General features: G+C 34.2%; 3 protein-coding genes across 5 annotated transcripts in view; 1 reads left to right on the top strand and 2 right to left on the bottom strand.

Annotated features, from left to right (window-relative positions):
• Window positions 1-399: 399 nt before the first annotated feature.
• On the bottom strand, window positions 400-8,230 carry LOC122637724 (folliculin-interacting protein 2). Of its 2 annotated transcripts, XM_043830058.1 has the most exons (12): window positions 7,791-8,230; window positions 6,714-6,855; window positions 4,625-4,714; window positions 4,409-4,488; window positions 4,237-4,319; window positions 3,966-4,085; window positions 3,663-3,888; window positions 3,208-3,540; window positions 3,041-3,125; window positions 1,593-2,968; window positions 977-1,442; window positions 400-802 (listed from the first exon to the last, which is right to left on the bottom strand). In XM_043830058.1, the coding sequence occupies exons 1-12, from the start codon at window positions 7,898-7,900 to the stop codon at window positions 590-592; spliced, it is 3,324 nt and encodes a 1,107-aa protein (XP_043685993.1). In that variant the 5' UTR covers window positions 7,901-8,230; the 3' UTR covers window positions 400-589. The 2 variants fall into 2 exon arrangements, with proteins under 2 accessions (XP_043685993.1, XP_043685994.1); XM_043830059.1 differs by lacking the exon at window positions 4,625-4,714.
• Window positions 8,231-8,317: 87 nt separating this feature from the next.
• The window catches only part of LOC122637731 (dnaJ homolog subfamily B member 13-like), a 23,913-nt gene continuing 17,909 nt past the window's right edge, over window positions 8,318-14,321 (bottom strand). The window contains exons 1-6 of one of the 2 annotated variants that reach the window (XM_043830068.1): window positions 11,069-11,830; window positions 10,553-10,774; window positions 10,322-10,466; window positions 9,601-9,778; window positions 9,361-9,532; window positions 8,318-9,166 (exon numbers count right to left, since the gene is read on the bottom strand). In XM_043830068.1, coding sequence (XP_043686003.1) covers window positions 8,932-9,166; window positions 9,361-9,532; window positions 9,601-9,778; window positions 10,322-10,466; window positions 10,553-10,774; window positions 11,069-11,166 — 1,050 coding nt within the window. In that variant the 5' untranslated portion in view covers window positions 11,167-11,830 and the 3' untranslated portion in view covers window positions 8,318-8,931. Of the gene's footprint in view, window positions 9,167-9,360; window positions 9,533-9,600; window positions 9,779-10,321; window positions 10,467-10,552; window positions 10,775-11,068; window positions 11,831-14,321 lie in introns of those variants that run through there. The other variant, XM_043830067.1, reaches the window with a different exon arrangement.
• On the top strand, window positions 11,414-13,229 carry LOC122637735 (putative uncharacterized protein DDB_G0280391). Its single transcript, XM_043830072.1, has 2 exons — window positions 11,414-11,599; window positions 12,454-13,229. Exons 1-2 carry the CDS (start codon window positions 11,563-11,565, stop codon window positions 12,990-12,992), a joined length of 576 nt encoding a protein of 191 aa, XP_043686007.1. The 5' UTR covers window positions 11,414-11,562; the 3' UTR covers window positions 12,993-13,229.

Below are 14,321 nucleotides of genomic sequence, written 5' to 3'. Positions count from 1 at the left end.
TGAATAAATACGTTGAAAAACATTACCTGCAATTGAGTCACTTAAATTAAATAAAACTTAATTGTTAAGGGACACTTAAATATTACATTAAATACAACAGAAATTTTTTCAATCACGCATTTATTAATATTAATTTACGGCGAATATGAACACACGCCGGTTATTCAATTATTAAAATGTTACATCGTTCGATGTCCATTATCGAAAGATAAATAATTTATCAAAATCATGTTCGATCTTCTTAAACAATAACAATTAACGTTATGAACAATTCGTGGACGAACGTGCTTTTTAAATAATACATTTACTTCGTTTAAAAATCACACTTATGCGCGTGACGACTTATGATCCAAATTTATAACTACGTGTCTTGGAATATTATGTTGCTAGAAAAAAAGAAAAGAAAAAAAAAAAAAAAAAAGAAAAAGAAAAAGATATCTTAGAACTCCGTAAAATAAAAATGAATCCCATTGACTATCTTTTACGACGATAAGTATAAATATCTGACGAGGTCCGTTGCACGAAACGATTTTATCTACCTTGGTCACAAAGGACAATAAAATGTCGATATGTAACGAAAGGACGCGTATTAAGCGAGCGTGAGACCAAATCGTTGCGCGATTTCCGGTGAATGAGTGGTCGCTACTGCGAGTAAAAGAGGAATATCAGCTGCATCGAGATCAAGAGCCTTGGTTAAAGCTGTGACACTAACGTCGCATACATCCGCTGCCATTAACATCTCGGCAAGTGCTTCGCTCCTTAACCACATTTCCCTCAATTTTGATTCCAAGATTTTCACACACTGTAAAATTCAGCTTTGTATTAATTTATTAGACATTTATCGAGACATCATAAGAAATTTCATAACTTTATTCTTAATACGTTGACTATATCCAATAAATTTCACATATATCAAATATATTTTATAATTTACGTTGACAATCAACTCGTTAATTCTTATATTAATCGTTCTTACGTGCAAGGGAGAATGATATTTGCGCCAAACATAGGCAAATGCTTCCAACATATTGGCAACGAGACGTGACATGCCAACCGGTAACGGTGGACTTTCCAATGGCGTGTTATTCGATAAAATTCCTACGTGCCACGTATCTAGGTCCGCTAGAATACAGACAGCTTCGGCTACGGGTTGATCGATCGTGGGAAAACGTACACCAGCGGCAACTTCCTCTCGTACGCAGCACCACCAATCTTCTTCTACATCGGATTCGACAGTTTGCTCTTCGGTCTTATCCTTTCGTCGTTTCCGTCTCTTTTTATCTTTCTTTACCAAGCCTTGTATTACCAGACCCCACGTATAATTCGTACTCCAATTACTATTGGTACTAGTCCTGTTATTTGGTACTCTGGTTTGTAAAAGAGTTTTCGTAAATCCCGTTTCTTCGTTGGGGTTGACTTTTTCAGGAGAGACTAGCTTCGAGCTAGAAACAAAAGTGCAGTTACTTGTGATCTTTCAAATAGAAATTAATGAGATATTCGGTTAGGTTCCAAGATGTATCACTATCGGGGAATTTGGCCAAGTTATATTTTGATCAAAATGTCAAAAGTAATACGTCGAGGAAGTTACTCACCGTGGCATAGGTAATTCGATAACACTGTTGGCTTCCATCAACGCCTCTAAACTATTAGACCGAGACATACCAACTGTTCTATCAGCGTTAACGCACGTTCGCAATACCTCTGTAGCGTTCGTCGGCGTTTCTAATAATTCTTTCATACCCTTATACGTTTGCGATGACGCATAGCTTTGATTTTGACATTTAGGACAAATACGCGTAGCTTTCGATTCCAAATTCGATTCCATACTCGACATGGTACTAGGCGAAGCCTCCATACTTTTCGACGACTCGGGAAAATTCCTTTGGATTATTTTTCTCAACACACCTTCCGGTAATTGAGCGGAGGTGCTTGGCACTGTCGTAAACATGTACGAACATTGACAATTGTAGCCGAGTCGTGGGCGTGACAAATACTTGCTTGGTTTTTCTTCGCAACCGAGCATGAAATACACTTGATGTTTATTTTCCTCGCTAAAACTTGTATCGTTCGGTGTACGCAAATCTGATTCAGGAGGATGCGTTTTGTTGGCATAACCGGCCTTACTTTTACACTCCTGTTCTAAAGAAACTCGTTTAGACGATACTAACGTTTTGTCAGCTTCGTCCTCGTCCATTTTCTTCTCGACGTTTTGCATTTGAAATTGTGCCTGACATTGAACGTTCTCTTTCGACTCTTCGATCTCTTCCGAGCCGATCTCGCTAACCACTATTTTCACTTTGCTCTGCGTACAATTTTCATTAACGTTCGTCGAAACTGGCTTTTCTTGCCTTTCGTCGTCCCTTTCGTCATGAACCATCGATACCATCGATCTCGATGTCGAGTCGACGAAAGGCTCATCCGGTTTCAACATATACCGATCAAGGGCAACTTTCATAGTGGTACTACGTTTCAGCGAACGCCTTGACGTTTCGGCCGACCTCGATCGTTCTCTGATACATTCTGCTCCTCTATGTTCCTCACTTACGTCACTTCCTGTCGCACAATCATTCACGCGAACCCGTGTTTCCGTTTGCGGTTGCATTTGCTTACGAATTGGCACCGAGGATTCGCGTCGAATCGTCACCGTATGATTCCGATCGTTAATAATATTTCTCGGCTTTGTATAGTCGAACAAATATGGTCGTTTAATTTGCATTTGCTCCAAAAGATTGGTCGCTTCCCGAACGTCTTCTTGTATCGCAGATCGATATTCTCGTTGTTTTTGTACAATTCCGCTACGAATGAAGTAAGATAGAAAATATAAAACAGAATTGATTAAGTCGGTCTTACGTGAATCGCCGACTACGAGTGTGTGTGTTACTTTTACTGGATTGCCCACGGCGCCGTACAAATCGCCTAATTGAGCCCATAGAGGATTACAAGGATACCATCGACCCAAATTTTCCATCTAAAATATTACATCGCTATTATCGTCTACGTTTATCGTAGATAATCCCATTCAAATAGTCCCATTTATTACCATTTGTCGATCGTTAGCGGGAAGTATAGTATAAACCCAACCAAGATGATACATCAATACCGCAGTCATGACAGTACTTAAGAAACTAAAACATAAACGAACGTAAAAAAAAAAAAAAAAGAAAAGAACGAATTCAAATCGATTTGATTTGTTTTACAAGTACTTACAAATTCGTCGACTTAGTGTCAAGGTCGTCGAGCAACTGACACATCTGCTGTAAGCCACGATGCAAAATGTTCGAATTCATTTCCAACGTTATCACAGAGTTAAGTAGTACATCGTGCCAGAGTAAGGGAGGTCGATAACTATTCGCGTTCATTAATAATCGCAAGAGAGAAATAACGAAACGATAGGAAGCTCGATACATTCGATCTGCCGAATCCATTCCTTTGTAACTATTTCTATTCTTAAAGCCACAAGGTTCGATGCAAAAATATCGTAAACGATCCAGCATGCCTTCTACAAGAGTCATATGCTCTAATAATTTCGTCTCTATTCTCCTAGAAAATCGTATAGGAAATTCCACATGATTGAAGTCGTACGAATTTGGCGCGAAATTTAATCGATAAAAAAAGAAAAAAAAAAAAAAGAAAAAGAGAAAGAGAGAAAAGAGATAAGTCACCTTTCTTGTCCTTGCGTCAAACGAACTAACATCATTAATCCAAGTCTGCTTCTATAATGTTTCTCACCACCCTCGCTACTGTTCTCGCCATACTGTTGGATACCAAATATGTCATCGGAATCTGATCGGCTTAAAGAAGTTGAAACTGCCCTTAACCATCTTCGACGTAAACTCGATAAATTACTTCCTACACCGGACGAACCACTGCTCTCTAACGATTGTGAGCCTAAAATAACGTTACGTTTACGATCGATGAAACAATGAAAATCCATAGAAATCAAACGTGAACCCAAATAAACTTACTTCCCATGTGTGGTTGTGCGTCCATGTCCCAAACACTGCTGTTGCTCGAACAGGATGAATTTTTTCGTGGATCCAGAAATAAATCGTTCGAAGACATATTTCCAGAACTTGGACGAGAAACTGCAACGTTTGCATAATGTTTATTATAGAATTTCTATTAGGACGTTTCGAAACTGGCGTTCGCGTTAAAGAACACATTTTAATGTTCCTCTTTTAACGATACGTTTGTATCAGAAGACCTAAGAGATTTATTTCTATTTACAATACTCACAAGAAGTTCGTATGCTACTATTGCTGGTATTAGAATCCACGTGCGTAGAACAACGCGTTAGCGTACCGTTCGAGAGCCTTTCACTACATGTAAATGAACGTTATGTCAGTCGGCATTGTAAACTATTAATAAAATAGGATGCTAGTACTGTTATAAAGCAAAACGTCCTTACTTTTGCTTGTACGTGCTGTGCTCCGTAACAGGGAAAACTTTTGTACACATGATGCACGCTGGAGATGTCATGGAGTGGACCTTCAAGCAACGATTAATGACGATATAATTTGGATAAAAATTATATACTGATTAATAAGAGAATTCTTAACGATTATAAAGAAACTCAATCACAAGATTTTATCAAAGATTGCGATTTATCTTTTCTTTGAAATACCTTAAACGACGATCCTTTATATGTCATTGCAACGGTACCAAATACCATTTCACTTAAAGAACTCGTAGCATCCTCAGCTGTTTTTTCTTTCTAAAGAAAAAAAAAGAAAAATAGAAAGAAAAAGAGAGATGAGGACAACGAAACGATAGTATTTGTATTTCGCGGGGATAATCAAGAGCTTTTCTCATTGGCTATGTTTAATCTTTGTTGATAAAAGAGGCAAGAAGTTCGAGATTCGAGGACATGAGAGAGAAAGAGAGAGAGAGAGAGAGAGAGAGAAAGAGAGAGACAAGAGCCATTTGATAAAAAGATGATTATTCCTGTTCTGAGATGTTTAACGAAACGTAACCTGGATTCATTAATGCATACATACATATATATACATTCATACATACATACATATATATGTATATATACACATATATCCATACATATGTACATACATATGTACATACATACGTACGCGCGTGCGTACGCGTATGTAAAAGCATCATCGATCTCTACAATTTCAAAACGTTTTTGATTCTATCAATGAACGAACAACCCACGTTAGATTCTAAACGAAGCTTTTCAACGTTACTCTTGCGAGTAACGTGATCGCAATCGTATGTATGCGTGTATTAAAACCTCTCGCATTTGTGTTTGTGGCAAAAGGCCAAGGAGACAGAAATCTTAGAAGCGTGCGAGCGTCTTCAGACAAATCGTTTGAAAAATTTACGCGCGTTTTATAAAGCTCTATGAGAATCTTAGCTTACTTTCCTAGTGTTATGCCCAGTCTGCTCTATAAATATGTATGCATGTACTATGGCTAAGTATTATTCAAGACGTTCTAGAGTATTTTTTTCAATTGTATTTAATTAACAAGTAGCGAGCGATAATTCTTCGTTTTTGTCTTTTTCTTCTGTCTTCCTATTTTTTCTTTCTTTCTTTCTTTTCATTTTCTATGTGTATTCTCGCATACTTAAGTATTAATACTAGATATATCAATCAGAATGACTGCTTTGCACGGTTTTTGTAAAAATGTTTACTTAAAATTTCAATGCATATTTTTTTTAGATATAGTATGATTGTACTATTATGTTATACATGTGATCAATTTGATAACAAACGAAAAATTTCTTTTTTTCATTTACATGTAGTACACGTGTTCGACTTAATTCTTTTTTTTTTTTTTTTTGTTTTTTCTATTATATTTTCATACGATCAATTTGATAAATTCCTTCTGTTATTTTCTGAAATACGTATGAGATATATTCTAACACATTGATTATAAAATATTTTATTACTTATGAGATGCAACTCATTATGCAATTAATTATTTATGTTACATATTTTTAAGTTATTTTGTTAAGCAATGAACGATATTACAATAAACAAACAAAAACTTCAACCAATCAACTATTTTTAATTTAAAATCATTTGAAATCAATATTTCTTAATGATCAATAAACGGTATTCCAACAAAAGAACAAAAAAATGAATCAATTAACTACTTTTCATTTAGAATCACTTAAAATAAATATTTCTTATTTATAATTTCTATATATATATATATATATATATATATACATCTAATATAATAATATTAATTAATCATCAATAAACGCTATTCCAACAAACAAACAAAAAAGTGAATCAATTAATTACTTTGAATTTAAAATCACTGAAAAGAAATATTTGTCACTTGTGATTTCTATATATCTAATATAATATTATACATAAAAAAATGTCAAAGATTTGTCATTATTCGTCCGTAATGTATACACCGACATAATTGTTGACAATTTTAGTGTTCAATTCAAAGAGATACTCGAGTGAAGTATTTTTTGCATATGTATATACTAATGACTCTTTCGTCCGTTATTCATCGACTCTCTTACGGTTAATTATAGGTGTATTCGAACGTTTCGACGTAATAAGACGTGATTCGAATAACCGACGGTTTTCCGTTTTTCATATAAATTTATCAATGCTATTTCCTCTCTCTCTCTCTCTCTCTCTCACTCTCTCTCTCTCTCTCTCTCTCTCTCTCTCTCTCTCTCTCTCTCTTTCTCTCTCTCTTTCTATTTCTTTCTCTTTTCTCTTTTACCGTGCCAGTCGTAGAACTTTCATTTTTACGACGACGATTCTCCAGCCTTAGAGAATCAAAAAGTACTCTTCTACCTCGCCATTCGCATTCTTGAAATAATAGAATCCGTACTTGTTCCGTACCAAGACATAACGTTGGTTCCCTGTAAAAGAAGATAGAAGAAGAAGAAGAAGAAGAAGAAGAAGAAGAAAGAAATAAAAATTATTTACCTATATAACAAATATAAAATAGAAAACGTGTTACGAGTCGTATATACGAATAAATCTTTGATCGATGAACTCGTCCATTTTGGCGCGGGAATTTTGAATTAAACAAAAGAAAGAGAAAAAGAAACAAAACAAAAGAAAAAAAGATTTGAAGAAAACATCGACGAATCGTAAGAAGCATACAAAACAAATTGCGAAATAACGTTCACTTTGTGAGTGACATATTCTCGACGTCGTTAATATATATTTAACATATGCACGTGTAATCATACATATATATATATATATATATATATACACATACGCACACATACACAGACAAATAATGTATTTTAATAATAATACTATATAACATACATACACGCGCGCGTCGTCATCGTGTCGAAAGTTAACAGCTGTTCGTAGTGAAATTTACGTTGGATAGCGATCAAGATGCCGCGTTTTGAGCCGCGAAGGTTCATCGACATAAGCGATGGTAACGCGCGCTCCAATGCGATTAAAAGGTCTCGAATAAGTCGTCGATCGGAGTAGGTTAGGCTACTTTCGATTCGATTCGACCAAAGTCATTTAATTCCGATTTTTGTAATACTTTCGATGTTAGTTACGAGTGAATCTCACGAGTACGAATACTATAGGTGTGGAGTAAAAAAAGAAAAATTAAAATAAGAAATAAAAAAGAAAGTAATGATCGAAGTTCGAACAAAGTCCTTTTTCTTATTTATTTTTAGTTTCTTCTCTCTTTTTTCTTTTTTTTTTTTTTTTTATATATATACTCCTTGATAATTCGAATGAAATTTGAAAGATGTAACGGAAGAAACGGTAAATGGAATTAGTATAGTATAGAGATACAAAGTAAACGAGTTTCTCTTACCTATCGTCGCTCTTCTTCGTCTTCGTAATTCCACCGCTAGATTCGGTAGACGAATTTATACCGTCCTTGTAATGTTTCCTTAAAGGATGCAATTTATCGAGCAAAGACATTATAAGGAACTAAGAGCTCCCGGCAGTCCTTACCGCATTGCACGCTAACTTTGTATTTACTGCCTATCATGTCACAAGAAACTGCACCATGCATGTTCGCGAGTGTAAGTAAACTGTAAATAAAGTCACGTGCGAACGAGTCATATGATTCTCCGAGATAACGCTCTTCCGTTGTCCCGACCGCTTGACATCGGACGTCGTCGTCGTCGTCGTCGTCGTCGTCGTCGTCGTCGTCGTCGACGTCGACGTGCGAACGAGAGAGCGCCTTTTCAACGTCGCATATCGGCGAACACACAAACCACGCGGAAAATCAACGCTTCGCGTTTTACCAAACAGTAAAAGAGAGAAAAAGACAGAGAGAGAGAGAGTGAGATTGAAAGAGAAAGAAAAAGATATATATATATATATGTATGTATGTATGTATGTATATATATATATATATATATAAAGAGAAAAAAATCGAACTGAACGTATGATTATTTAATGACACGCATAGAACGAAAATGCGAAAAGCACGTACCAAAAAGTTTCATGCGAATTCACGACCGACGACGAGTCGTTCGCCGCGACGTTGGCACTTTTGGTGACACTTTCGTGAGATACAAGCGGCGCCATCTTCTCGCTAAAGACAAACTGCACTCTTTTATGCACTCTTTTTTAATTTCTTTAATACGAGGAAAAATTGGTTGGATAAGAGCGATACGTTTGGTTAAGTGTCATAAGAGTTCATCTCGATTATAAACGATATCGAACAAATGATCTATAATCTCTCCGATGGTGCATAGATCGATAGATCTATATGAGAGATTCTTAAACTTTGGTGAACTTCTTTTTGGTCAACGCCCTCTGTACGATTCGCTGTTTCTTTTCATTGTTTCGAACAAATGCGATGTCATGTCGGTAATTGTCCGATTGTCGGTATAACAGTTTTACTCTAATTTGCATTATCGATTGTTGTATAACGAGATAATTTTGATGAAATATATTGGTGTATAGTTCTCGTATAAATTAAAAATCGTATGCTTCTTTTTTTATAACATGTTCCACATTTTGTAACGTTGAACACCATAGCGATGAAGATATTCGGCATTTTCTATAGCGTCGCTGGTAATCGGTAATTCGAAGGCTTTGTTGACGTAATCTTTATTAATAATCGACAAATAAACTGGAAACTCGATATTGAAATTTAATATCAGGTTTCCCTTCTCCTTTGGATTTTCTGGTAAAGGTAAGCCTTCCCCTTCGACAATCTTGCGATATTCTGGTCTGATACGAATATAAAAATTATTTAAAATAACGAACTTCGTTATTAAAATCTTGAATTAATAAATTAATTAAATTCCCAAATAAAGTAGATAAATGAAATTCTTGAAGTAGATCACATTCTTAAGTAAAAAATAAATAAATAAATAAATAAAAAATAAAAAGAAAGAGAACGAAAAATAAATCAATAAACATACGTGATGATAGAAGTTATCGGAACTCGAAAAGTTCTATCATCGATGGTATTAACGGTAACGGTAGTTCCCGTAAGAGCTTCTCGCAGAAACACATCAACAATCATGTACAAATCGGAGTCTTTTCTTTGGAACGTCTCGTGGGGTCGATCCTCGACAATAAAAATCACATCCGCTAAATCGACGTACAATTTCTTATTGAAATCACCAGGATATTATCGGACAAAGAATGAAAAGATTTACCCGATATTTTGCTCGGACTCTCATCACCCATTTCTGGATAAATAATTTTTGTTCCTGTTGGTATACCCGGTTTTATAGGTATTGACAAAATCTCTTCTTTAAGTTCCGTTCTTATTTTATTACAATCAACGAAGACATATCTTTGAATTTTCATTTTCTTCGTTCCACCAAAAAAGACCTATACATAGATTATAAAAAAAAAAAAAAAAAAAAAAAAAAATAACAAACAAAAATGAATTTAAATTATCAGAAAAGACGTCTGTCGGTATCGTTGAATTTTATTTATACCAATGAATCGACAAAAGTATGTATGCTTTATTACAGCTAATTTTGTATTCTGTACTTCTAACTATGATATTATTGCAAGAACATCTGTTGATCTTTTATTTTATTACCTCATAAAACTGGTCACTCAACTCTCTCTCTCTTTTTTGTTGTGTACGTACGGTGAATATTAATAATAACATTTCTGCCGATAATACTTTACTTTTAGAATATTTCTAGTATTCTCTTAAGATGAAGAGAGTCAAGGACTCATAGACACGATGAAACCAAAATATCTTATTCGAAAATCACGAGCACGTGAGCACGATGATACACTGCTAAAACGTTTGAGATATTTAGGTCATTTAGAAAATTCATAGCAGAACGTTACCATCGATGCCCACTGTACATTATTTCTGTTTTTAGTATTAATATAACACCATTTAAAACAGAATACCTCTTGCAAAGTAAGCTGTAAGCTATTTATCACTGGCTCCTCCTTTTTTTTTATTCCACGACCTTCTGGGAATTCAAATAATAACTGTGGCCGTGTTAAATAATCCAGAATATCAGCATAAGGATTATCGGTACCAAAAAATTCTCTAAAAATATTCGTATCGTAAAATTACATTTTTATTTACAGTGATAAAAACATATTAATTTGATAAAGAAATAATTTCTTATCTACTTGTAAGTTCTCATAGGTTCTCCATGATAAACGTAAGGTTCGATAAATCCATTAAGACCCGGAACTCCACGTTTCAAACCTTCCTCACCATACTGATCATATACAGCCCTTTTCAATGGATCCGAAAGCACATCGTATGCTTCAGCTATCAAGTTAAATACTTCAAAGCAAGCATTATTCTCTTTACTTTTCGGATGATAACTTATTGCCAATCGCCTGAACCTGTATAACAAATATATGATATTTCGAAGTAAACTTTATCGAATTATCGTTTCAAATAATCCTAATTAAATTGTTATCAATCGATACGTTTGTCTGTGTATATATCTTACTATTGTCGTAAATTGAATATCAAATATAAATATTTAACGTATAATTCTTACGAAGGTAAAGATGTAAATGAAAATTCGTTAAAATGCGATGGGGATGAAGGTCAAGTATGACACCAGGCAATTGCAAAGAATAAAACAATTTTTTGTATATACGCATATGTATACGTATGTATGTAAATCTTACGCTTTTTTTATGTCGAGGTCATTAGAATTTTTGGTCAATGATAATACACCATAATAATCTAGGCCAAGCTTGTCACAGGTACAGCAATTACAGGACATTTGTACGAGTTCGTAAAAACGTTCGTTGAAATATCGATTAGATCAAATTGAAATCGGTGAGCCTGATCGTACCTTTTTGACTCTATGGCATGATCCTTTTGCATGGACCATACATTTCCGACACAAATAAAGAAAGAAACGAACGGGAAAAAAAAGAAAGTTGGCGCATCGTTACGCTGCAAAAATTTTTCAATTGTTTCAAACAACGAATGTGCTTCTCCCGACAACCAAGCAAAGAATACCTTCATTCCTTAGTGTTAGCTTAGTGATTATTACAAGCACCTCAAACGCATCCGATACACATCGATTATTGTTAAACATTTACAATAATAGCATTGAAATTAGCATTTTGCGAAGAATTTAGCTGTTTGAAAGATATCCAAGTAAAACATCGTGATGGAGAGTCATGTATTTGAATGTATCGTTCAAAAAGGTAAGATTATCATAGGATATTCAAGTTTTCCCATTTAACCCTCTATAACGCCATGTAACTTTCAAAATCGCACGCTTATATACCTATTGTATTTTTGAGGTTTGATTTTAATTTATCGTCACTTTAATTGTTGTTTAATAACGGAAGTTATTCGTGTTAAATATTAATCGTGATAATTGCTATGCTTACTATAATGTAATTATATTGATAGAAGTAATAAATATATTACGATTTTTTTTTTTTCATATTATATAACTTTTGTACACGGACGAAAAAGAAAATTGGATTATAGAGAGTTAAATGTAACACCATCGAAATGTGCATTTTCTGAAAACTTTAATCGTTTGAAAATCATCCGACTAAGACATCGTGATGCAGAATTGTATATTTAAATGTTTCGTTTCAAAAGTTACAATCATCGTAGGATATTCGAATTTTTCCATATAATTTTTCTATAAACCCTTACAATTTTCTGATAACACGCTTACATATATATATATTTGTAACGAAGTATATTGTATCAAAGTTTTTCACGTTACGTATAAGTTACATGGCCTAATTATACTGATTTAAATAATATTATAATTTTCACATTATATCATTTTTGTTGTTGTAAAAAGTGCTTTAATAAAGGATTGAACGTTAGAATATTTAAGTATTATCTCTTTTTTGTTTTTTTCTTTTTTTCTTTTTATGGCCTTTTTCGTTTCTTTAATTACTCTCGTTCGTTCGTTCGTAAAGATCGATGTTAATTTATCATATATCCATAGTACTTCGAGTTCGAGCTGACTCGTTGTGCTGCAAATCTCGAGAGAAATAACGAAAATGGATTAATTATGGCGCCTTGTTCGCAGACGATACGAAGCTACGTGATTCGAGAAACGTCAAAACAAACGTCCTATCACCGATCTCGACGAAGAAAGAAGCGATTTACTTGAGTAACTATCCTACCTATCGTGGAAGAAGCTACGTAAGAAATAACAATAACAACAACAACAACAACAACAACAACAGTAGCAACAACAACGCCATGATCGAAGATCGTGTTCTCGATTCGTCCCGAAGAGAAACATTCGTTATTACCGAGGATGACAAAGAGAATTTTATTGGGAAACAAGAGGATCGTTCGAATAATTTTTCATCTACGAAACAACAAGAGATATTACCAACATTGTTGTCTTTCGACGAGAAGAATAACGAAGGCAATTCGCTCAAACGAAAGATTCCACGGCCGGCTAATGCTTTCATGCTCTTTGCAAACGAATGGCGGAAGAAACTTGCCAGTGAAAATCCTCGAGAATCTAACAAGGACATCAGTGTCAGGTTTAATATCCTTGTTAAATATTGTTCATTCGTTTTGTTACTAAGTCGAGTTGATATATGTCATCGATAATTTACTTTGTTCTTTATTTTATTTTATTTCTTTCTTTCTTTCTATCTTTCTTTTTTTTTCTTTTTTTTTTTTTTTTTTATTACGTTGATCTAATATTCGTTCTTTTAATTATTTATTAATTACAAATAACTAAAAAATATCACAACTAAATTGTTTGCTAATTGGATTTGCCACATTGTTTTTATTGTTATTATTGGAGCTATACGATTTCTCGATATCCATCGGCCTGCAATAACGATTTTTCTTTATCCAATTAGACTTGGAATCCTTTGGAAGAATATCTCGAAAGATGTGAAGGAGAAGTACTTCACATTGGCACGAGAAGTCGACGCAGAACACAAGAAGAAATATCCTGGTACGTCTTTTTTATTATTACTTGATTCTCCAATAGTAAACATAGAAAGTATTAATTGAGATAAACTTTTTCGCAATTAAACGTATTATGGTGCTTCGATTTTCAAATCGATTTGCAAATCGTAGAAAACAAAACCAATATGTTCGATGTAAATAATACTAATATTAAAAACGCTATACGATATACAAATTCGTATAATATATTCTTTAAGAACGATGTTGGTGTTGTTGTTGTTAATAGAATTTATGTATTACACACACACACACACACACACATATATTTTTTTCTATTTTCTTCTTATTTATTGATAAAAAAAAAAAAAAAAAAAGAAAACGTGGAAAGAAGCACTATTTAAAAATGTACTCGTCAAGAATATTGCAAAGTGTGAGTTGTCTCACGATACTTTATTAACTCGGATCAGGGATGAGTGCATCGTCATCATTGTCGTCGTCATCGTCGTCATCGTTGACGTAACACGACAGGACGATGCATATAGGCAAGCGGACATAGAACGATGCTGATAGCCTACCAAGAGATATAAAGCCGAGTGACAACCGGTCTACTCGTCATATGCGATCATATATTTAACTTGCATATCCGAAACTAACTTTCCACGATACAAATAGAGATTTCCTAGAAACAAAAACGTATCGCGTGTTACCGCTAGTATGCAATGTTTAATTTGACGTATACAATGTGTCAAGAAAAAAGATATATGTGTCAAGTGATCTATCAAAGTTTAATATAACAACCTTTATTGTTACTTCTTTTCTTTCTTGTTGTTCGCAAAGAAAAAAGAAAAATATCGCTTCTTTCAATGATCGTTTCGTACAAATGCAATATAGAATTCTTTTTCTACAATTCTATCTGTCTGACAGAGCAAAATATAAAAAATAAGATGAAAAGATGGATTATCAAACTCAAGAAGCCGGTTCGTAATTTTCAGAAGATTCTATAATCATCGTTAATACATC

The sequence above is a fragment of the Vespula pensylvanica genome, chromosome 2 (genome assembly GCF_014466175.1).
Source record: "Vespula pensylvanica isolate Volc-1 chromosome 2, ASM1446617v1, whole genome shotgun sequence".
Lineage (NCBI taxonomy): Eukaryota > Metazoa > Arthropoda > Insecta > Hymenoptera > Vespidae > Vespula > Vespula pensylvanica.
The sequence above is the reverse complement of the archived record's forward strand: the minus strand, read 5'-3'. Positions and strand labels throughout refer to the sequence as shown.

Bases quoted from the DNA above. Each gene is read 5' to 3' on its own strand.
- LOC122637724 (XM_043830058.1), bottom strand. From the start codon at position 7,900: ATGTCTTTGCTCGATAAATTGCATCCTTTAAGGAAACATTACAAGGAC. The intron at 4,086-4,236 runs GTGAGTATTGTA...CAAACGTTGCAG, and splicing joins TAGTAGCATACGAACTTCTT to TTTCTCGTCCAAGTTCTGGA. The intron at 803-976 runs GTAAGAACGATT...TGAATTTTACAG, and splicing joins AATATCATTCTCCCTTGCAC to TGTGTGAAAATCTTGGAATC.
- LOC122637735 (XM_043830072.1), top strand. From the start codon at position 11,563: ATGGAGAGTCATGTATTTGAATGTATCGTTCAAAAAG. The intron at 11,600-12,453 runs GTAAGATTATCA...CCTTGTTCGCAG, and splicing joins TGAATGTATCGTTCAAAAAG to ACGATACGAAGCTACGTGAT.